Here is a 25,148-nt window from a genome sequence, read left to right as displayed (position 1 = left end):
AAAAGTTATGCTTAAGAGTTCATCCACACTGATAAAAAAATTATTGATATTTATTCAAGTCAATGTAAAAAGATCTACCTACCCTAAGAGAGGTTAAAATTCACAAAATCTTGGAATTTAAACAAATTGTCAAAATATGCTGTTGTCATAATATATATCATTATATTTTTAAACAAGCAATTCTTGTATATATAATCTGAATCTCGGAAACGACTCCAACGATTTTCATAAAAGGAGAGTGCCCAAAGGTCGCCTAGGTTTTTTTCATGCGTCAAACTGAAATTAATATAGTAATTATTTACTCAATTTTTGCCATAATCTTCCGATCCGAATCAATGATTTGAACAGGGAATTCCATTTAAAATAAAATAAACATTATATAGATTGTTATATAAATGGCGGTGTCGGAAATAAAGCCATCAATTTCTTTAAGTGTTTTAGTTCAATATATAATTATTTGGGTACTATTGACATTTATTGAATCTAATCGATGTTTTTGTATTGAAATCGATTTTGGCAAGATCACATTTTTTTATGAAAATAAGGGACGAGACGAGCATGACGTTCAGCTGATGGTAATTGTTACACCCTGCCCATTGCAATGCAGTGCCGCTCAGGAATCTTGAAAAATTCAAAAATTATGAGTGGCACTACAATTGCGCTCGTCACCTTGAGACATAAGATGTTAAGTCTCATTTGCCCAGTAATTTCACTAGCTACGGCGCCCTTCGGACCGAAACACAGTAATGTTTACGCATTACTGCTTCACGGCAGAAATAGGCGCCGTTGTGGTACCCATAATCAAGCCAGCTTCCAGTGCAAAGAAATCTCCCACTGAAGCTCTTCGAGCTCAAAAATATAATATGTGTTGTTTAGAGCTCTACGAGCTCAAGGAGTTAGTTGGTTTGTGTTTTTGAGCTATTCGAGTTCAAAAGTCTTTTAAAAGTTTAATAAAACTAATTTTTGAATTTTCAATCGGCAATAAATTTTGAATGATTGAACGAACCGATTTTCTCGCGTCATTCTCGCGCATTTGACGCAACTTTTTTAGCATTATTAAGAATCTTTTACTTTCAATTGATCGAACTGGGACTTTCGAAGTAATTCTGAAGTTTTCTTTCGTCAACGATAACTGACGAACGAATCAACCGATTTTAACCGGCTTGGTGGCGATCGACGTGGTTTTATGATGTAAACATCAATGTGTGTGAACTCTAAAGAGCTGATTACTTTTTGGAATCGATCAGTTAAGCAGTTTAAAAGTTATTCCAAAAAATCACATATGAAAAAAAAACAATCTCGAAAAATCGGGGCAAAACATGAAGGGGGGAAGTTAAAAACCATTTGTCGTACCACCACTCCTTGACAATACTTCCCTTAAAGACACGCCTAGTATCGGAATACTGGGTCTTGAAAATATCTCGAGCGATTGCCAAGTCCGCGGTCATCTGGAAGGCAAAGCCAATCTGGCTTTAAAGGCGCAGGTCCGTCCACATATGGAGTATTGTTGACATTTCTGGTCTAGCGCACCCCAGTATCCGCTTGACCGATTTGACGATGTGCAATGCAGAGCTACTCAAATTGTCGCTGATTTAGTAATGTGTAAACGGCTAGATAACATGGCATTGCGTAGAGACGTCGCTTCATTGTTGTGCCTTCTACCGCATCTAGCACGGGGAGTGTTTCGAAGAGCAGTTTGATTGCTGAATGAGCTTCCTTGTGCCGTGTGCAGTTTCCGTTACGATATGGCATGGGAATCTTAAAAAAAATCGTGTACACCTTCCTCGAAGGCCGACAACGCTCCAACGCTTCTGATTCCTTTGGCTTTTTTATGATAAGAAGAAAGAAGCCTCCCACTGGTAAGTCACTTCTTAAGACACCCTTAGGACTTTCCAATTCTTTTTATGCTCCGGGGAAGCACGGGGCAAGAGAATTTGGGCAGTGGTGATCACTTAACATGAGGTTCATCACCATGCGCTCGTTTGTCCTCCTTTTCCATAAACATTATCCATTTCATCGAGACGCGTGGAAGTATAAAGTTGAACATCAAATAATTACGTCTATCCTGTGAAAATCTGTTTTAACCAACTTTCTAAGTTTTACCAATCAAAAGATCCGGCCATTAAAACCTAATATCTAACAGGTGTATTTAATGTTTGTCTAAATTAGGCGTTTAATAAGTTTCCACAGTAGAAGCAAAGAAAAAATCCCATAATCATTTTTTTTCTTCTATTACAACTTTATTTAATTATGAACTAAACGTAGTCTTAGATCCTACTATAGATTAATAGCAAAAATGTTATCCCGTGGGATATTGCACTGTTTAATTTATAATGACTATCTATATAGTAAAATAATTAATAAATATTTTTTGTCACTGTTATTATTATCAGTTCATGAGTACGGAACCCCGGTGCGATACTCAGATAAACACTTTTTATTCTTCAAAAGTACCTTTTATTATTTCACTAACCTTACTACGTTATTAAATTACCATACTAAAGGTTCCATGAAATTTCTCGATTGTCAACTTAATTCCATTTTTCTCATTAGCTCGAATTTGTATAAACTCGCGATTGTTAACAAAACACAAAGGCACTATTAATTTAAGCGTTGTCAGCCAAAAAAATATTATGAACAGCCGTTTACTCTGAAAGCTGTCACTAAATCCCACCATCCCAACAGACTGCACAAACTAAGATATCATCTGGGTATCTGGTGTTCTTCCTCAGGCTTTCAAGGAACTTATGTTCACGTACAACCAAAGAGTGGTGTCGATGTCAGTGTTGGTGTCAAGTGCAGGCGTTCGTCCTCCTTTTTCATATACAATATCAACAAATTAAACTAGACATTTTCGAAAGTTCCATAATTTTCAGATTAGCAACAACATGAACTCTCAAACAGGTTTAAGTATGAGTCTCACTTCTTTGTGCTTTATAATGCTTTAGTGCATATTATTTTACTTAGATAGGTACTAATCTCTGAATGAATATAAGAAATTATATTATTAATAGCGGACCCGACAGACGTTGTCTTGTACGTCTTAAAGAAAATTTTAAAATTAACTTACAGTTTGACTAACACTTTTGGCCGTTTTGAAGAATATTTTTATTACAAATAACGCTTCGATCAATAAGCAAGTTATATCTAAAGTAATTTCATATCAGAATATGTCATTAGATGTACTGCACAACTGTACCATTGTACAGTATTAGTAATTACTAATACAATATTATGTACAATTCGACCAATCGAATAATCGGCTGAAAAAAATGTGCTAACAAATTAATGAAGTATGTACCTATACAAATAAATTTTCGTACGAATTGATTTATTTATTAGTAAGTACAAAAGTACTAGCATATAAGCAAGGATGAGTAAAAAAAGGACTCCGTGTCACCTGACATAACAGTGAAGCACCAAAACAAGCCGGTAAATGATTAAATACATAGCCCCACGCACACACTTACACTAATACAAGCTGATGGGCCGCCATTATGAGATTTGCCATCGTCTGTGACAGATCAGTTTGCGTCGCAATAAAATATTTTAAAAATGCCGTCGTGCGTTGTGAAAAAATGTAAAAACGATACTACAACAGTATATATGATTATTTAAGGGAGAAAATATTGTGTCCTGATATCCCCCTTCACCGCACACACACTAGCAAAAAAGGTGCTTCACTTGCATCGCATATCACGGCGCGGAGTCCTTCTTTTTTTACTCGTCCGTGCATATAAGTGTGTTAAATACAATATTCATGCCCTTTCGTACACAAAAATGACAATTTATAGTATTTAAAAAAATTTAACACTTCAGATCTATTACAATTATTTTACATAAAAAAGTTTATCTTTCAAAAAAGTCAACATTCATCCAAAATTTCAACGACTATTGTACGAATTTTCGATCAGGTCACGTGTCCTGACATGATTTTAACATATTGTAAATCCATCCCAAGAAAACCCGCTAAAGAATTTTTCACTTCAAAGATAATTAAGTAAACATTTTTCAGTGAACTGAATTGTTAATGTAAGACATTCTCGAATTCACTGGAACACACAAAAAATTTCATTAAAATCGGTCGAGGCGTTTAGGAGGAGTTCACTAACAGTAGGTACATTAACACTTACTACATAATAGTTATAAATCTTCTGTATATTCTGATGAAAATTTTTTTTTCAGATTTAGATTTGGATATAAAATAAATCGTAGATAAGTTTTATAAAAACGCCTTATTTTATCATAATAAAGCTGATATCGTTACAAAATCAAGATAAAAATAATTATTGTAGCTTTAAGTGTATTTTTTTTAATTTTGTAACATTTGCTTGTTCTAGGATGCGTTGGCTTAATCAATTACATTTACACTGATCTTAAATAATCCAATTAATAATATCTATGATTCCTAGAAATTTGGTATAAAGCCTTCAAAATAAAAATGTATGTTTATGAGAGCAATCATTAAAAATTAAATAATTATTGTTGCAAAATTTGTGTAGGTTTGTTTCATTTCGTACGATTTGTTTACTCTATGTTGTGTTTGCTAAATCAATAAAATAGACAGGTTGGACCAAAAGTCCGTTTACATTTGAATCGGTTGCCGCGTCTAGCAGCGACGGCGGAGGGGGGCGGAGGGGTTACGCATTGCAAGAGCGGCCAATGGGAATTTAGTACCATGGCGTCGTTCAGCGGTAGTCAACGTGCGTTTTGTGTACGCGAGTACTATCGAAACAACGATTCTGCGACCTTAGCTCAACGAAAGTTTTGCAATCATTACAAGATACGACACAAAAATCAAGCTCCATCAGATGTGTTAATTAAAAAATTGGTGCTCAAGTTTGAGAAGACGGGTTCAACAATGGATTTACCTCGATCTGGCCGGCCTAGAACGTCGAGGGACCCCGAAAACGTGGAGCGAGTAAAATCGTCTGTTCGTGACCAACCTGGACTTTCAACTCGAAAGCGGTCTGCTGTCCTTAACGTGCCAAGATAATGATGTATTAAACCGCATTCTCAAGAAATATTTAAGTCTACATTCCTATAAAATCCAAATGGTGCAGGAATTAAGGCCTCAGGACCATGCCACTAGATTGCAGTTTGCGAACGAAATGGTAGAGCGATTCACCAGTTTTACAAACATTTTTTTCTCAACAAGGCACACTTCCACCTAAATGGGCATGTTAATAGACAAAATTGTCGTTATTGGAGTGACACTATGTCATGGTGATCAAAAACCCCTGCATTCCAGCCAACCAACCCAGTAACTCTTGACAAACTAAAGGATCGTATTCGCACAGAAATCCAAAACATCTCAACAGAAACATGTAAAGCTGTTATCGAAAATTTCCGCTCTAGATTGCGGCAATGCCAGAATAATGAAGGATTGCATATGGATGATGTGATTTTTAAGAAATAAATTCCCCTTTTGTTTACTATCGAAAACAATAAACAATTTTGATCTACTGTAATCAGTTTTTTTTAATCATCATTCGAATTATAAACGGACTTTTGGTCCATCCTGTATTATACTATTCGATCCGTAGTGCTTTGGTATAAAATATGAATTTTAACAATATTTAACCAAACAAAATGCCTTTTTTCAAGTCAGATGATGAAGTTGAAGCTTTACTGCTTACTCTGGCCGATCTTCGAGCAGCAGTTTTTCTATTTTTAAAGAAACCGCTCGACATTCGCTATAAATCTTCTCGGCCATTTTGCAACACTGAAAATGATACTAAAGTTAAAATAATTATTTCCATTCCATGAGCTCATATTTACACATAAATTATAGGGATGTTGCTGTTAAATTTATCTTAATTATTTTCTTTTTGGCACCCTATACATACTACGTTATAATGTACCAGTGGGAGGCTCCTGCACAGGAAGCCGGCTAGATTAGGGGTACCACAACGGCGCAATGTGTAACATTACTGTGTTTCGGTCTGGAGGGCGCCGTAGCTAGTGATTATTACTGGGCAAATGAGACTTAACATCTTGTCTCAAGGTGACGAGCGCAATTATAGTGCCGCTCAGAAGTTTTGGGATTTTCAAGAATCCTGAGCGGCATTGCATTGTAATGGGTAGGGCGTTTCGATTACCATCAGCTGAACGTCCTACTCGTGTCGTCCCTTATTTCATATAAAAAAGTCTACATATAAGATAAGATTCATATTTAATTTTTGGAAGGCTATTCATAGCGTATTAATAATATAATAAAGCAAATTTAACTTATTCCTTCAGGAATAATATCAAAATAATAACCATTGCAACGTCCGACCAATGACAGCTGCCAGGTAGTGAAACGTCCCGATGACGCGATAAAGATTATCCGACGGCGAGCGAAAGATTCATCATTATTAAAAGCGATATAATTACATAACGACTGCACCTATGGCTATATAAAAAATACATTCAGGTAGTTAAAAGTATAGAAAATCAACATGTATAATAATTAAATTATGTTTTTGAACCCAAGTTATTGAAATAAAAAGTTAAAGCTCGAGATTATAGGTAGAAATGCGATAAAATTTTCATTGTATTAAGTTTTTATGTTTAATATGGGCGCGTACATTAATAAAACTTGTTTATTATTAAAATAGACTATATAACCTATGTTTTGATATTAATATGTCATTACTTCGACTCACGGGATTGTTGCATTAAACTAAAATATAGCACCCATTCATCAACAATTTCATTAACAAGGCCGTCGGCAAATATATTGCAAAATGGCCGCCTGTTGGCCGCATTTAGGCTTACTACATACGTTTCATACGTATGAACACACAATAAAATAATATTTTTATTTTATTTAATATGCAATAATAATAGTATGTTTAATAATTTAATACATTAGGGAAAGCAGAAATGAAAGAATTTTAATGAGTATAATTTATTTATTACATTTAAAAAGACTTATTTATAGAATTATAATTATAATATAGATAATAGAATAATATAAGTTGGTGTCAATTTTTATGTTCGTTAATATGTGAAGGGAGTAGTTTAATCTTTGATATGAAATAATTCAATCATTGATGTGATGCAAGAAGGGGTGTACGAGGAAATAAGCCCAAAGGCACGCGTGGGGTAATTCTAAGTTTGAGTCAGTTTGAGTTGAAGTATACTCTATAGCGGCCCCCATTCCCTATATATTATTATACTCTTTGGCGGCCCCTTAACTACTACTACACGAATGTAGGTAGGTACATCATCGCAAACAAAAATTCACGCTATTGATTTTTGACATAGCGTTCATTGTCAGTAAGAACATTTATGAAATTAATAAACGTAATAATTTAATAAACGTTCACAAAAATCGTCACCTTTTTGTTCATAATAGTGATTTTCATTATTTCATTGTAATGAATAACACTAGAAATAAGGGGTTGCTTGTAAATAAGATTGGTAATAGCTTTAAGGGTAAATGTATATATTTTTATAATAAAGTCCCAGCCTCTGTTCTAGCATTATCTATAAATAAATTTAAATGTTTTATTAAAAAATGGCTCTGTCGTAAATCCTACTACTCCACAGGTGAATATCTAAGTGATCAGACAGCCTGGCACTAGATTATAATTATTTTATAGCAATAGCAATGACAGTACATTATTGTATATTTAATTAAAAAGAGCGCAAAAAAGAATGCTGTGAGAGCTTCTCTCTCAGAGCGCCATTGGTTTCCGATGCGGTAGTAGTATCTAGTATATTAGAAAAAGAACTCGCAAAACTTCCCTCGTTTGGGCTCCCCGAGAGCTTATGCAAGTGGACCTTCAGCTTCCTCACTGGGCGCATCATACTGGTCGTTATAGACGGTTATTGCTCCAATCCCAAGCCCATGAACGCTGAAGTGCCCAAGGCTGTGTGCTATCTCCCACACTGTTTCTTCTGCATATCAATGATATGTTGGACACCTCCGTATACACGGGCCATGCAGGTCTATCTAGGGAAAGCGTCGACCAGTGCCGGGAGAAATTTGTCTCTTCTATCGAGTCCTCTCTTGAGAAGGTCGCGGAATGGAGTAAATTGAACCTTGTCCAATTTAACCCCCAGAACACTCAAGTTTGCGCGTTTATCTCTAAAAAACCCCATTTGTCGTATCACCGCTCGTCAACAACACTTCCCTTACAGCCTAGTATCGCCTAGTATCGGAATTCTGGGTCTCGATATCTCGAGCGATTGCCAATTCCGCGGCCATCTCTTTGAAGAAACTGGGCGTCATAAATAGAGCACGGCAATACTTAAAGCCGGCCCACATTCTAGCACTGGACAAAGCGCAGGTCCGGCCACATACGGAGTATTGCTGTCATCTCTGGTCTGGCGCACCCCAGTATCACGCTCGATCCATTTGATTGCGTGCAACGTAGAGCAGCTCGAATTATCGGGGTCCCAGTGCTCTGTTAACGTCCGGATCACTTGGCGTTGCGTAGAGACATAGCTTCATTGTGTGTCCTCTATTTATCATGGGGAGTGTTTCGAAGAGCTGTTTCACCTGATTTCTGCCGCCGAATTCCACATTCGCACGACACGCCACAAGTTAGGATATCATCCCCACCATCTCGACGTTTGGCGGTCCTCCACAGGGCGGCTTTCAAGGAGCTTTCTTCCACTTCTTTTTTTTTCTTTATGAAAATAAGGGACGAGATGAGCAGGACGTTCAGCTGATGGTAATTGATACGCCCAACCCATTACAATGCAGTGCCGCTCAGGATTCTTGAAAAACCCAAAAATTCTGAGCAACACCACAATTGCGCTCGTTACCTTAAGACATAAGATGTTAAGTCTCATTTGCCCACTAATTTCACTGGCTACGGCGCCCTCCAGACCGAAACACAGTAATGTTTACACATTACTGCTTTACGGCAGAAATAGGCACCGTTGTGGTACCCATAATCTAGCCGGCTTCCTGTGCAAAGGAGCCTCCCACTGGTACAAACAATCTACAAAGCTGTGGAATGAACATCCTTGTGCGGTGTTTCCGGGACGATACGACATGAGTACCTTCAAAAAAAGCGCGTACACCATCCTTAAAGGCCGGCAACGCTCCTAAGATTTCTCTAGTGTTGCAAGTGAATGTGGGCGGCGGTGATCAATTAACACCAGATGACCCGTACGCTCGTTTGTCCTCCTTTTCTATAAAAAATTACGTTAAAAGAAAAAAAAGGATAAATATATAAAGGAATCAATTTTGAGAAAATAAATGCCTTTTCTACCTTTATGCCTCTTACCCACTTGCTCTTTCAAATTCAAATATTTTTATTCAAAATAGGATTTGACATCACTTATTGAAAGTCAAAAACTACCACCCATTCCAAAATGAATGCCTCAGACCTGAGAAGAATGGGCGCAACAAACTCAGCGGGCTTTTTTTTCATCGAATAAAATCTCTCCCTACTCTCGCTCCATGGCTATGTGCTTGAAGCTACGTTCACCCTTTCTGACTCTCCCTTAATCAGTTTCAATCGCTCTCTCCCTCTACTTGGATAAAAACATCGCACATTTTCGCCAACTTATATTGCGTTTCATCCGTAAATAATATTAAGTAGTTTCACTTCAAAATGTGTTAACATTCTAATGAGAATAGAACAATTTATTTATTGATTTTTTATTTACTGTTTTTTTTTTCGTAATAACTTTACCGATCCTCCGGTCAATGTCATCTCTTTATCATCATAACCAGTGTGTGATATCTTGCAAATATACGTATAGTGAAATGTTCTGATTCCATATATGTACCCATTACAATTTTATTCAACAAATCTCTCTATGCGGGTGTAATACCAGATTTATGGAAAATGGCTTATATTACTCCAGTGCATAAAAAGAGGGCTAAGACTAATATATCAAATTACCGTCCAATTTCTAAGCTTTGCATTATATCTAAGGTTTTTGAGAAAATCATTTATAGTCAGGTTCAGCCTGCACTAAGGCAGGCCTTTAGCCCCAGTCAGCATGGTTTTCTTAGAGGTCGCTCGTCTGTCTCTAATCTTGCACTTCTTAATAATTATCTAACTGAAACAATGCAGCAAGGTGTCCAAGCTGATGTTATTTACACCGACTTCAGTAATGCCTTACTTCGACCGAATACGGCATGACATCCTTCTTAATAAGCTCTATAATATTGGTATCAGCGGTGATTTGTTAAGATGGTTTTCCCCCTATATTCATAATCGCACTCAAGCTGTTGTTGTTAGTAATTATATCTCAGGGTGGGTACCCATATCGAGTGGCTTTCCTCAGGGTTCCTCGCTTGGCGCTCTATTATTCGCAATATTTTTATATGATGTCGATACTTGCTTACGTACTGCCAAAATATTGTGCTTTGCTGACGATATCAAAATTTACAACAAGGTATCGTCACTAGATGATGCAATAGCTCTACAAGAAGATCTACACCGATTGCAAAATTTTTGTGATGATCATAGCCTAGACCTAAACCCATCGAAATGTAGCGTAATGACATTCACGCGAAAGCGCTGCAACCTGCCCTCAGAAATAAGAAATGCTAAAACATTGACTTCTTTTAAAGCGAGCCTTCAAAGGCACATACTCAATAATTATGAAATGTTTCAATAACATATGTAGGTTGTTTTATCTGTTTGGCTAACATTGAATTGCATTCTGTACCCACCATAATCATTGTTGTTAAGTACCTACTTTAATTTGTAAAATATTAATTTCTCATGTAAGTGACAATAGGTCTTAATGAGAATAAAGTTATTTAAACCTAAAGCGACATCCTATCATTTTCAAATACCAGTTGAAATGTGAAAATGTGCAGAGGAGTAGTACAATATGAGACCTTGGTATTTTACTTGATTCGAAGCTATTATTTGACCAACATATAAATTTAACTATATCAAAAGCTATGAAAGCCCTTGGATTTATTATAAGAATCTCGCGTGATTTCTATCAAGTCAAGACACTGAAGATATTGTACTGCACCTTTGTTCGTGGTCACTTAGAAAATACCTCTCAAATCTGGAATCCCTTGTATTCTACATATATTTCTCGAATAGAAAATATTCAAAAAAGTTCTTACGTTTTCTATGCTACCGTACTAACGACAGATACAATTCAAAGTCCTGCGAGCAGCATTGTAAAAAGCAACATTTACTACAGCTTGAGAAACGACGCATGATCTCTGACATTGCTTTCTTCTTGAAAATAGCTCAAAATAAGGTTGATTGTACAGATCTTCTTTCGACAATTTCATTGAGAACTTCGTCAACTGCACTACGCTATAGCCGTTTATTGTATGTACCTCAATCATCTACTTACTACCGGAGTTTTTGGTTTAGTTAATTTGGATATTTTTAATACAACTGTCAAAGCAATGAAACAATTTATCACGAAAACATTTTTTGAATCCTAACCTGTAAATATCAAGTGTGCTTATTATTAGATTATAACTTTACATGTTTACTCTTTATAATTTTGCTTCTTACTACTTCTATTGTCTATTAGTGAATATCTGTAATTAGCTCTAAGTTTTTATTGTATTTTTATTTTGTGTAAATAGCTGTTGATATTCCTTGAAATAAATAAATTTATAAGGGGTATTTGGTTTGGTATGTTAATTGGCATGCAAAATCACTACAAACTTTGTCACAATAACGTCTAAATGCATAGATAATAATAATAATTAAATTCTGTACTGGTTTTATTGGTTTATTATACAAACAACTTAAAAAATGCAGACGCGCAACCGCTGTTGACGTCACAGGTCACTCTCTCCTTCCACCCGCGCACTAGCTTAACTATAAAAAGTTAGAGCTTATTTTGTTTTACTCATGTGGACTTTGAAATCTCGAAGGATGAATACGTACGTGAGTATATGCTATTATCAATTTCTTTCTCAATTGAAGATCCATTGCGTAGTCTCCTAGAACCATACTAGAGCGCGCAAAGTACTGCGTGAGTGTTGACTGACGACGTCACACGTAGCGAGAACCAGCCGGTCAAAACTCGCGCCTTGCGCCTACTTATATAATTCCATATCGCGGAAACTAATTAAAGTATCGAAATAATTTTTAAACAAAATTTTTATTCTCTATACAGAATACAAAAAGCTAAACATTAAAATTAGTGAACATTCTTCATTGCATCGCGCAGTTAGCCCGCTTAACCATAGACAATCATATAATTTATGCAAGTGAACAGTTTGCATTATTTACCATAGTATGTAGATCTAGTATGTACTCTGTGATTACTCCTAGCGCCACCTTTAGAAAAGGATGTCAATTAAATTCAAAAAAATTCAGTTTGTTGTTGAACTTTGAAGCATTGAATGTTGTGAGAAACAGGAAAGTGGAAACTGGAAAGGAAGGATCAGTAACGGGCAATTTATTGAATTTTTAAAGAACCATAATCTATTGGTGTCCAATTTATTATTCGGAATCTATGATGTGTTTTGAATCTAGTTTATGAGTTTCAAGCAGGAATATACCTACCTATTAAAATGGATCCGTTTACTCAAGTAGGTTGTGAATTCAAATAAAATGCACATAGAATTACAATTTTCGTGTATTTGATTTTTTTACTTTTACAGCGAATGTTGGAGAGGGCACGAGCCAGGCAGGAAAAGATAGATCAAAAACTGGCAAATTCAGGACAAGCTGTGCCAAAAAGAAAACCACTTTCTGAAAACGTAGATGTAAACCCAAAAGCGTCCCCAGGAAATTCACCTAATAAAATAATTAAACAAACTAATTCTTCACCTAAAAAGCCGTTCAAAGAATCAAATATTCATGATACACCTGTAATAAAACGTGCAATAGAAAAGTCAGCAATAGATTCATCACATAAACGAAATGATGTTATAGTCACGAAGAAAGAGTTTAAAAGCCCTAAGCGGGGAAGTTTGACACGAAGAAACTCCGATGTATCTGTTGAAATTAACATATCACATCGTAATGATATTCAAATTGAAGTACAGGTTGAGGAAAGAGACGCACCAATTAGCATCATGTATGATCCTTCTATAGAAAGAGGAAATAATGTTGTAATTGAAGGTATGTAATAGTATCTCTTGTCTTACACTAATGTGTCACAGCTAATTTTTTTTATTGGTAATTATTTACAGTTCAAAACTTTATAATAAAGTCAAGTAATTATTTTCTTGTGATGGTGACATTCTGGAACCTTAAAGCCTATGTGGCTAGACTGAGGGTAGGTAGAATGGTAGTCTTAGATCTTTTCTTTATCTAGTTGTGTCTATCATTAAAGCAATTGGATGCTGGTTTTTCATTCTCATATTAAGACCTATACCGAAGAAGACCTAACGGATGGAAATGGTAGGGAGGCCTTTGGTTAGGGGTTATTATAGGCACCAGGTAGAAAGCGGCATTTAATGTTTGAAAATAGCCAATAGTACAACTTACTACTTGAGCTATGTTTTTTTTTTATGGAATAGGAGGACAAACAAGTGTACGGTTCACCTGGTGTTAAGTGATCACCGCCGCCCACATTATCTTGCAACACCAGAGGATTCACAAGAGCATTGCCGGCCTTTAAGGAAGGTGTATGTGCTTTTTTTTAAGGTATCGATGTTGTATCGTCCCGGAAACACCACACAAGGAAGCTCATTCCACAGCTTAGTAGTACGAGGAAGAAAGCTCCTTGAAAATCGCACTGTGAAGGATCCAGATGGTGGGGATGATATCCTAATTTGTGGCATGTCATGCGAAGTTGGAATGTGGCGGCAGGAATCAGGTTAATATGTAGCTTGTTTTGTCAGTAGCTGGCATGTACCACTTCAAAAGACTTACACACTTTTTAAGCAGAAGCTGTTTTATTTAAATTATACATACTTCAACTTGATTGATGTTACTCTGTATTTGTGGCTAATAATTTGCTTATCAAAAATGTCTGGTGTAATGGGGAATGGGAATATCTCTCCTATTCCTTACTCCTTTATAAACATATTTATTTTAATATTATTAAACAAATAATATCTGATAATAGCTTATCTATTTTGTGTCATTAGAATCACATTAACCATTCTTTTCCTTTGTATAATGAGAGGAGAGTCATTATAATTAGTCTTATTTATGAAAATATTTGTAGTTTTGTGGTATATCAATGTGGTGTTGGTTTATTTTCGTCCAATACAAGTTGCAATATTATTTTCAAGTGTGAGTCCGACAAATGTTTTTCAAAATTGTCAAATTGATCAGTTTTACAATTATATAAATAAAACGTATATTATGTTAAATGCAGGAAGTCAGTATGTTACACCTAGCTATGTTTATCCAAGTCTTTTTAATATACTCATGATTACTCAATATTTTTTTTTTATGAGAAGTAACAAGATAAGCAAGAATTTACTTCATGGTAATGTTGTACCATTGTGTCTCAGTTCTATCCTTGCCAGTCAAATACCCATATGTCTTCGGTTTTTACATCTTTTATTAGCCTATTTTTAAGGTTGGCAAAGTTCTTGTGATTCTGCTGGTTGTGGTGATCTCATACCATTAGGTATGCTTGTCCTACTGATCCATACATTTAATGACTTTTGTGAGTTCTCTGGATCCAAGTATTTAAGGTTGTTTTGGTTGATATATGATTGAAAGTAAATCTGAATTTTAATTTTTTTGAATCATTCCCCTTCACATCAATGCTTATTACAAATCAGTATTAAAAGCCTTTGTACATTATCACCCAAGCTCTGATCAAATATAAGTGTCAAATGTATGTATGTACGCTAAAAGTACTTTTTTAATTCAGAAGAGAGTGCTATAGTGGATTTGATAACATAATCAGATGCATAAAACATATATGTTGTCTAATTTAAAAAAAAAAGCAACTTTGTGAAAGAACTAGTATTAATAGATTATGTGTTACATGTATAATGCACCAGTAGAGTGGAGCTTTTCACATTTAACAATAATACTGTCTGTAACTTTATGATAATTGTTATTAAATAGCTAACTAACTAACAGTGATGATCAACTGCTTGAAATGTGTTCTGTTCAATTTCAGAGAGCAAAATACAACACCATTCACAGGCAGTTGAAATGGCTGATGAAAAGTCTGATAGGGAGAACCACCGCTACAAATTTAAATCAAGATTAGACAGGCTGGGAAATCTATATTCTGGTAAGTTATAAGCACTTATAAACGGATATTAATAATGTTTTAATTCGTATGTCAAAATCACTGGGCAGTGTAGTTACAGATATATCACACTACCCTCTTTCACCTCCTATTATTGAATGTGAGTATTCAATCACATTACATATATATGATGATGTAGATTGACATCCTGTATATGGTCATAAAACATTGGATTTTGGCTATCAAATATAGCTGTCATCTGTCAATGACTGCACATTTCATACAATCAAGTGAATCACTTTTTTCTTAGAGAGTTTCCCTAGGCTGTTTTTGATTGCTTAACCGCTAAAGATTGCCTTAACTCTCACCACCAGGAGTGTAGGAATTATTAAGGTGTGCATGTAGGGTGCCCAATATATCTATTCTATTTACATGCTCAAATTTCCTAATCATAAAAGATAGTTTGTCACGCAAGGTCTAAAGTACATGCCTCTCACTCCAAAGGAACCAATTTAATCCATGCCACATAGCAATGTATTTTCCATTTTCATTAGATTATTGAATCCATGTGTACTTTTTTGGTACCCTTACTGGGAAGGAAAACATTATAATGAAACCTAAACATATCTATAATTAAAAAAAACTCTTTGTCCATTTTGCACATGGCTCAAAAGGGCTTGAACCCAAGTTGAACTGAATATTTGAAATGTTTTTATGAGCTTGTAGTGCAAAAAAAGCAAAAAATGGGAATACAACGAGATGAAATTCTCATGTTGATTTTTAAAAGATTATTAAAAAACAATTTTTGTGTGTTAATTGTGTACTGTCCCATGCAAGCTTGTAAAGTGCCAACTCAATGTGACTCATGCTTTTTCCAGACAAACCAAACCTCTCGTCTCCTATTCACCGTACAGAGTCTGAGTTCACATCTGCAACACCACCTTCAGTACCTCAGATGGAAGTCAAGCCAGCGAATAAACCGGATGGCAAGAAGAAGTTTGGTAGACTTGCTGCACTGGCTGACCAGATAAATAACTGGGAGGATGATCTGAGTCACCATACTTATGTGAGTAAATTTAATTAAAATGCAAACAGTAAAATAAATTCCTTGTGCAATATGGTCCAAGATGTGTGACTTAAACTGCACACATCTACTTCAAAGCATTATCTTACCAACAACCTACCTATTACCAAATGGGCAAACTTCAAAAGCAGTGCTACCTGCATTATAGCTTAAACAGAAAAGATATTCATATTTTACCAGCTTTCTAATAGGTCACACACCACTAAACAAGCACCTTTAAACAATCAAGGTTTCTTGTCAAAGATTATATTATTAAGCCGCTTATGTAATCCTGGTATTACACGATCTCAAGAGGTATGTTCACAGTATCCTCTGAGAATGTTCTGAACTTTTGGATGCATTTGGAGTTGGAGTAACCGGCCAAATCCCTATACAACATGGACCCTTTTAGGTTAATTGCAAATACAGCAGCCAGCCATGGAATAACATTTTAATTGTGTAATATTTGATTGAATAAGAGTTATTAAGTTAAAATTTGTATTTTCAGCACCCAGAAAGTAATAAGCCAATACAGAAACATGACGATAAACTAGAGTCTTCTACGTTGGATATATCTATTCACTCAATCAACGATATCAACAAAGCTCTGCAGAAAACAGATAAGTCTAAGGTAATTTTATTAGCCATGACTTGGTAACAAATTGGTAAACTCAAGTATTCAAACTAGTGATGCTTAAACTCGCTTTATGCTTTACGGTTATTTACTTAACATATAATCTGTTAATAAAAATTAGTTATGTTTGTTATGTGCTTCTTAAAATATACAATTAATTAAAATTAAATATTGTTTTTAAAATGGTAATAAAAATTTTTACCAGTGAGAGGCTTCTTTGCACAAGAAGCCGGCTGGATTCTGGGTACCACAACGGCGCCTATTTCTGCCGTGAAGCAGTTATGTGTAAACATTACTGTGTTTCGGTCTGAATGGCGCTGTAGCTAGTGAAATTACTGGGCAAATGAGACTGAACATCTTATGTCTCAAGGTGACGAGCGCAATTGTAGTACCGCTCAGAATTTATAGGTTGTAATGGGTATACCAATTACCATTAGCTGAAAGTACACATTTCCATTCTATAGTAACAGTCGGGTTTTCATTGTGCATTGTTTTTCTAGCAAGGGAAGCACTGTAGATTTTACTAATTGTAGTTGCGCTTTAGTCTGACAGTGCCAGGTTTTGAGATCTACATACTGGAGTTGTTTGTGTTTCGCATATAGTTTCCATACCATATAGTCAACCTAATATTTTAGTTTGTGTCATTTGAGATACAAGTACTTACCTAACTATAATATAATATAATGGTTAGAATTTAGATATTAAACACCTCATAACGCGAAGTGGTTAACGTTGTGCTCTCGACAAGTCAACGGGGAAAAGGAAATTATGTTTTATTAAAATTCTATATAAACTATGATTACACATATTTTCATTTTTACCGCGATCTAGCGGTAAGGGCCAATACTGCAATCATCACAAAATTTAAGATATTGAATAATACTTGTAATGTCATTATTGAAAACTCTAAATATAGTAATACGTTTTTGAAACGTTTGTCGCTTCGAAAAACAACTTTAAACTCAAATCACAGAGTACCTTTGTATATTGACTCTAATATATAAACTTTTAAACTTATTTTTTTTACCTCAAAATAGCACAGCGCTGTCGGCTACATAGTTCATAGTATAATTTTAATATGATCCTTTTTTAGCTTTTGTAGATATTATAGGTACCTGATATTTATAAATTCACTTACCACTGCTTTTGCCGGTTTTTTCGGGCTGTATTACAATAATATTACTTATGGGCGATCGAACGTCAATTTTTCCCCAACACAATTATCTCAAAAATGCTAGGTCGATTAAAAGAAACAATTTTTATTTAATTTATTAGTGAAAACTGTACCTATATCATAACCGGCACACTAAATAATTACTCTATTATATTTTTAAATAATATAATACCTACTTTAAACGAAAATGACGCAGAAACTGTTTTTCACAGTAAAACTTCACGTCACGGATGACGGAATGAACTATAATAAAAAAGAAATACTAATTATTAATCAATGAATATACCTATCTACTGTAATGATACTAATGTAGACAAAAAACCAAAACAGACATAAACTCATAATATGTCGCGAGCGAGACAGATGTGGGGTCGGGACTCGGGAGTAATCGGTTTATCTCGCTACAATTCGTTAAAATAGGCTAGCCTACCCAGCGGCCCAAGCACTGTTGAATGTCGTATGACAGTGACCAATATTTTTCTAAATAAGAAAACCAATATTTTCTAAGAAGTATGAAATACTCGGATGCGTCATATATGCAATATCGGGACTACTTACCGTACGAATTTAGTATCTAGCTTAAGGTAAAATTGAATGAGTTCTAGAGTTGAGACGTACTAGGCAAAATGCAATACTAGGTATGACGGTGACTGTGACTCAAAAGTAACAGCGACAAATACCTGTTACAAAATACTAGCTGTTATTTTAATACTATCTGTGATAATATACTAGATACTGTAGTGAGACGTGTATTTTTCGTTGTTTGGTGTTACTTGTTAGCGCCATCTATACGTATTACATAGTACTTTCTCTTGTGGTAACTTCGAATTTCAAAAGTTCTGTTTAGGTAAAGCTGTACAGACCTATTAATTATTTTTATAGTTTTGATGTAATAAAAATAATCATTATACTTTCGTATTCAATTATGTTTCAATACTACCTATGCTTAAACAGTGATCCTTACCTAGTACACAATTAAAATGTGCCCTTATCATATGAATAATTCAACAATAAAGTAGAAATAAACATCATAAAAATATATTATTCAGTAGGTACTATCAAATTACCAATATAGGTTTTTTCTTTCGAAGAGGTGGGCCGTATTTTCCTGCACAATATAACTGAATAAATACGATTACAAATAATGATATCAGAGACAGGGTCTTCCATTTGAAATTTACTTCAATATTTTAATTAGGTACCTACCTATCTTATCTTAACAATAGTATGTTAAATAAATGTATGAAAGTGATGTATCTATTATTTACTTATGTGTCTAAAAGAAAAATATTCAGTAAACAATAAAAGTAAACAGGGTTTTTCTTATCCCACATATTTTAAAAGAATAGTTGAACCATAACTATTTTTTTACCTATTGAATTAAAAATAATATAACAGACCTACAAATCACACAATTATAGCTGTATCAAAATACTGTTAAAAAATACCTACTAAATACTCCTAACTATTTATTTTTATTGAACACAATAACAGGTATTACTCAAATATCAGTTGCTACTAAAATACTTGTTCAGTAACAGTCGTTACTAGAATACTAGGTGTTATAAAATACTAGCTGTTACAAAATACTAGTTGTTACAAAATACTCCTAGTACTTGTCACTGTTATTTTTGATATCTTGTCACAGTGACAACCGGTGATATTTTAATACCTGTTACATTTGTAACAGGTATTAAAATATCACCAGGTATTTATTTACCTGTGACGATAAATACGTCTCACCCCTAATGAGTTCGTGTTCAATAGAAGTTGGGTTATAGAATAATTGAAACAAATTAATCTTTATCAAATTTATTATTTATTAAGTTACTGTATTTATTTATTTAATAGATACTTTCTTAACGAGGTAGGCAATGCCTAAAGGCATATATATGATATGCACGCCCCTGGTAACAGAACTTGTCATATCTGCATATCTTCGTCCCCATTAATTACATATGCTGCTCCCTCGGGAACTCTTAAAAAATACTAATAATACACATGATGAATGTGTAAAGGTGCGAAACATTTACATGAATATTTGAATGTCTTATATATATTACAACCACTAAAACATAAAACAAAAAACGATAGCTCACTGGTTTGATTGGCCTGGATAGAATAATACCTTGAAAGGCTATTTATTTATTTATTTATTTTATTTTAATTAGATCCTCAAATGTTTACCATAGACTCAAGATTTGAATTTATTTAGTGAAACTCAAGTATTTTTGCAATTTCGGGTAATTATGAATTTAAAGATAAAAAATTAAAACGTTGACGTATTTCGAACAGTAGACTATTTTTTAACACACTGCAGGCGTGAGTGATAAAAATAAATATAAGGGTACCCTCGGATGAAACAATATTTGGAACCTGTAAACTGATAATTTTCAACACTATGATTTGAGACATTGCTACAAACAAATGGTTAGGCATTAAATATGTGTTAACGACCAGATTGTCTTCTCTCGGACGTAAGGAACCCCTTATTTATATGAGTGCACGTATTATGATGAAAATTTGTCAATCAAATTATTTTGAATTCGATCAATCAAGAACCTTGGAAACAAGATCATATTGTTAAAATTGATATTTTGCGCGGTGGTCGTCTTGTATTTCGAATAAGATCCTTTGTAGTTCTGCACCCTTGATAGACTTGAATATGATATCCATATTGTTGAAATAATAAATTTGGGTGGCGGCCATTTTGGATTTCAAAAGTGATCCCAGATTCGTTCTCTCTAATGCCTTGGAATCAATGTCCACATTATTCTGCATCAACTTTACTACTATTGATTAATCTTTTAATCTGTATATCATTGTCCCCAGACAAAACCTACATTAAAAGCACCAACCCACCAAGGACAGCATTTGAATAAGCAAATAGTAGCTGAGTTGGTAAGTGATAGAGATTTAAGACAGTTATTTAATCATAATTTTTATGGTTTTCTTTTTATATAGAAATATTGAGGTATATAAGTCGTTATTCCCAAAATATATCATTATATGTTGATACTATGGTGTTATAAAATAATAATATTGTGTAGATTGACAAATAGTTTTGCAAGAAAATCACTTCATATCTAATTCCGCTTACCATTTTCGGTTATGATAAATTGCGTATCTGTAGTAAGATAACTCTGTGACAAAAGAATTATAGGTCAATGACCTTAAATTTCGTTTTTCGTGACCGGATTATATATAAATATTTTATACATAAGTAGGTAATAATTTAGATACAATTAATATGAAGTTTATAATATATATTTACTATTCATAAAGTAAATGGGAATCTATTAACTTATAAACCTCGAACGTGAGTTAACTTTTAGCTAATTTGAACATGAATATGTTATTGTAAGTGCAACATGTTTGTAACAGTGTTACAAGGTAAGTTTTTTTTTTATTTACTATGTCAGTAAGAGTTGTATTTCATGCAGTTAAACTGGCTTCAAATCATATTTTATGTACTTTTTATTATTAATGTTATTTATCACGAATGCACTATTTCATTTTACGATTGAACAATGGTGACGTCCTTTACTTTTCCGTATCTTCATCTTTTCAGATTAATATGTTTATTATTCTTTAAATACTAACTAATTTTCTCCACCCGTTTAATCATAATAACGCTTTTGAGTTATATTATTATTAACAGTTATAATTTTGCTTGGGAAATCTTATAATTTGGCTGCAGGATAATGTGTTTAACTATAATAGAATTGTTGTAACGATGTTGTGTTATATTTTTTATGTGTCCTTAACAATGGATTGGAAATGAGAACGTAGGTATGCGTTTTATATCGTAATTAACGTAGCGGCATTTCGTACAAAATAAATTTAACATAAGAACAACAAGTCATAAAACCTGAACTAAATACATTAATTTTATCAATGATATCCTACTAATATTATAAATGTGAAAGTTTGTATGTCTGGATGTATGTTTGAACTTCTTTAACGCGAAATCTACTGAATAGATTTTGATGAAACTTTACAATAAAATAGCTTACACACCAGAATAACAATTAGGCTATAATTTATAAAACTATCGTGTTATTTATACAAAATATAAAAGATTGTGATTGTTACTAATGAATACAACTAGCGCCATCTCTTATCAACTAGCAAGCAAAAGATCAATACAATTTATATGGCAAAACAACGTTTGCCGGGTCAGCTAGTTTATAATAATTTACATCTTATATACGTAACTTTATATTAAATGCACAGGGCAATCATTTTGCATAGTTGGACAATGAAACGGAGAAGTTTTACTGACTCGAATTCAAGGTTCAACGAAGTAGAATAAAATAGTTTTTATTATAGTTGAACTAAAAATGTTCATCTTCATGTTAGTTCAACAGACTGTTCATAGGTGGCGCTTTTTACACTATTCCTTACTACTTTTAGTAACAACATCAGCTATAGTTATGTACGTATTTTTTAGTGTTATACATTAAAAAATTTGACTCAATAATATTTTTGAAAAAATTAAAGGTAAAGGATATTTAAGGATAAACAAATAGATTGAAACGATAAGGCTAAATATATTATTATCTAATTTCATACAACACTCACTTGTATCGCTTCGATTTAAGAATTATATAAAAGAAAGTGTGTAACGCAGAGCTGCTCGAATTGTCGGAGACCCAGTGCTCTTTAAACAGATTGATCACCTTGCGTTGCGTAGAGACGTCGCTTCATTGTGTGTCTTCTATCGCATTTACCACGGGGAGTGTTCCGAAGAGCTGTTTCACCAGATTCCTGCCGCCGAATTCCACCTTACAATTTACAACTAAGTAAACTAATTACTTGACAAATAAGGATAAACAACTGGATGTGTGATGTTCCTCACCAGTCAAGGAACTTTCTTTCGCATATCACAAAGCTGTGGAATGAGCTTCCTGGTGCGGTATTGCCGGGACGATACGACAGGTACCTTCAAAAAAAGCGCGTACTCCTTCCTCAAAGGCCGGCAACGCTCTCGTGATACCTCTGGTGTTGCGGAAGAGTGTGGGTGGTGGGGATCAGTTAACACCTGTTGACCCGTACGCTCGTTTGTCCGCCTTTTCCATAGAAAAAGACGTTAAGCCTCATGTAAGCCCAGTTTTATGCTATAACCCCTCAGGTGACGACCATGATATAGCGAATATCTCGCGTGTATCATAGCACGAGGTGGTGGCGGTGACACACAGGTTTCTAGGATTCCCTATATATATATATATAGATTCCCTAGCTATGCTAAAAACGGCGATTTATACCGTTTTTACGCTAAAACTATAGTTATTTTGACAAAATCTTACATTTTCTACCTAGATTTTGATTTCTCACACACCCCGTCTGCCCTTTCACATTATAATGAAAATAAAAAGATTATTAGTAGCAACGGAAATCGAATGAAATTATTCAAAATTTATATCTTATAATTACTAATATCCGGACGACCGAGCCTTGCTCGGATTTTTAAGAATGTACAAAACTTGAACAAAAAAAAAAACTAATAGGACATCTGGATTCGAACCGGGGTCTTCTGCTTTCCGGATCACCCAATGTCCCATCTGAGCTATAATAGTCTTGTATATAGTGGCGAAATTTACCTTTGTATTCTAATGTTATTGTAGCTGTTTCTCATTCAAACATGGATAAAACCATTTTTTTTTAAATTGAAACCTAGCTAGATCGATTTATCACCCCCGAAATCCCCTGCATACTTAATTTTATGAAAATCGTTGGAGCCGTTTCCGAGATTCAGATATTATATATATATATATATATACAAGAATTGCTCGTTTAAAGATATAAGATTAGGTGTATCAGCATCATTTTATAATGATCATTCAGTCATTTATACACACACATGTTATTATTATATACCGATATAAAATTTCAGACTCAGATTTTTTATTATTAAGATTAATATGCTGCGTAAATATTTATAAAAACTTAGATACTAAGCTATATTGTAATCAGGCAACCCTGAAATGACAAATTTTAGTCCCGATTTGGAACTCGAAATAAAATTGTTAATGTGACCTTTGGAAAAATACCCATGGACAATAGATGCTTGGAGTGTTATTGAATAATAATTTTATAAGTTGGTATACATGTTGTTTAGACTCTTATTCTTCTGATTTAATTATGACTTAATTTTTATTTAATGAAATATATAATAATAATAAATAATAACAATTTATTTATTTCCGACACAGGTCCATACAAAATATAAGATATGTTAGTAAAATAACTGAAATTTATGTTAGTATACACTTAAATAACAATAATTAATACAAAATGCTCGTATGGTAGGGCTACGCATGCAACGCAGGTTCATCATGTTTGTCTGCTAGCGTAGTTAAAATGCTATTGGTACTGTCCCAAAAACAAATGACCAACCATTTTTCGTAACCATAAGGTCGACGTTTTATGACCTGAGCACCTAGTTACAGCTGCTATTAAGCGCATTACAAGTATTGCCATTTAAGAGTGAATAACTTGCCTACCCATGAGGGGTATCTATAAAGATTTTCCCCCAACAACAAAACAAACAATAATTTTCCCTCTATATTGGTTTAGTATAGATATGTAAAATAAATAATAATTGATATAGTATAACTAGCTGACCCAGCAAACGTTGTATTGCCGATATTAAAATCGCGATACAAAAGTAACTGTTGATCGTAGATGAGTGAAAATTTGAAGTTGTATGTATTTTTTAATGCTGACTCATAATCAAACAAATTTAAAAAAAAAAATTCGTGTGGACCACCCTTAAAATTTAGGGGGATGAAAAATAGATGTTATCCGATTCTCAGACGTACCCTACCTAATATGCACTCAAAATTTCATGAGAATCGTCAAGCCGTTTCGGAGGAGTTCAATGTTTAACACCATGACACGAGAATTTTAAATATTAGATAATAACAGCTCCATTCTTTTCGTGTCTAATCCCGATTGGTATCTTGGCGGTAATGTAAAATTTGTTTGCTTTGCATACGTAATAAGCGATAGTCAGTCTATTACGTATAGCATTTGCATATTTACTCACTTTTGTTTTCGTTTATGTTAAGAACGGTATTTCAAGGACTAACACTCTAGGCTCATTAGTTCAAGTCGTGTCCAGAAGGTATATATATAAATCGTCTGTGTACCGGCCGTTTACCGAAATCTGATCAGAATATCTTAAAAATACCAATAATATAAAACGCTCCTGG

At 34.2% G+C, this 25,148-nt stretch overlaps 1 protein-coding gene across 5 annotated transcripts in view; it reads left to right on the top strand.

Moving 5' to 3' along the window:
* Positions 1–12,268: 12,268 nt before the first annotated feature.
* The window catches only part of LOC126969973 (anillin), a 94,878-nt gene continuing 81,998 nt past the window's right edge, over positions 12,269–25,148 (top strand). For all 5 annotated transcript variants that reach the window (XM_050815619.1, XM_050815618.1, XM_050815616.1 and 2 more), the window contains exons 1-6: positions 12,269–12,481; positions 12,554–13,016; positions 14,986–15,102; positions 15,939–16,126; positions 16,632–16,754; positions 20,764–20,832. In XM_050815619.1, coding sequence (XP_050671576.1) covers positions 12,464–12,481; positions 12,554–13,016; positions 14,986–15,102; positions 15,939–16,126; positions 16,632–16,754; positions 20,764–20,832 — 978 coding nt within the window. In that variant the 5' untranslated portion in view covers positions 12,269–12,463. The remainder of the gene's footprint in view (positions 12,482–12,553; positions 13,017–14,985; positions 15,103–15,938; positions 16,127–16,631; positions 16,755–20,763; positions 20,833–25,148) is intronic.

This window comes from Leptidea sinapis, chromosome 19, assembly GCF_905404315.1.
Source record: "Leptidea sinapis chromosome 19, ilLepSina1.1, whole genome shotgun sequence".
Classification (NCBI taxonomy): Eukaryota; Metazoa; Arthropoda; class Insecta; order Lepidoptera; family Pieridae; genus Leptidea; species Leptidea sinapis.
Note: the sequence above shows the minus strand (reverse complement) of the source record. Positions and strands in the feature narration are given on the sequence as shown.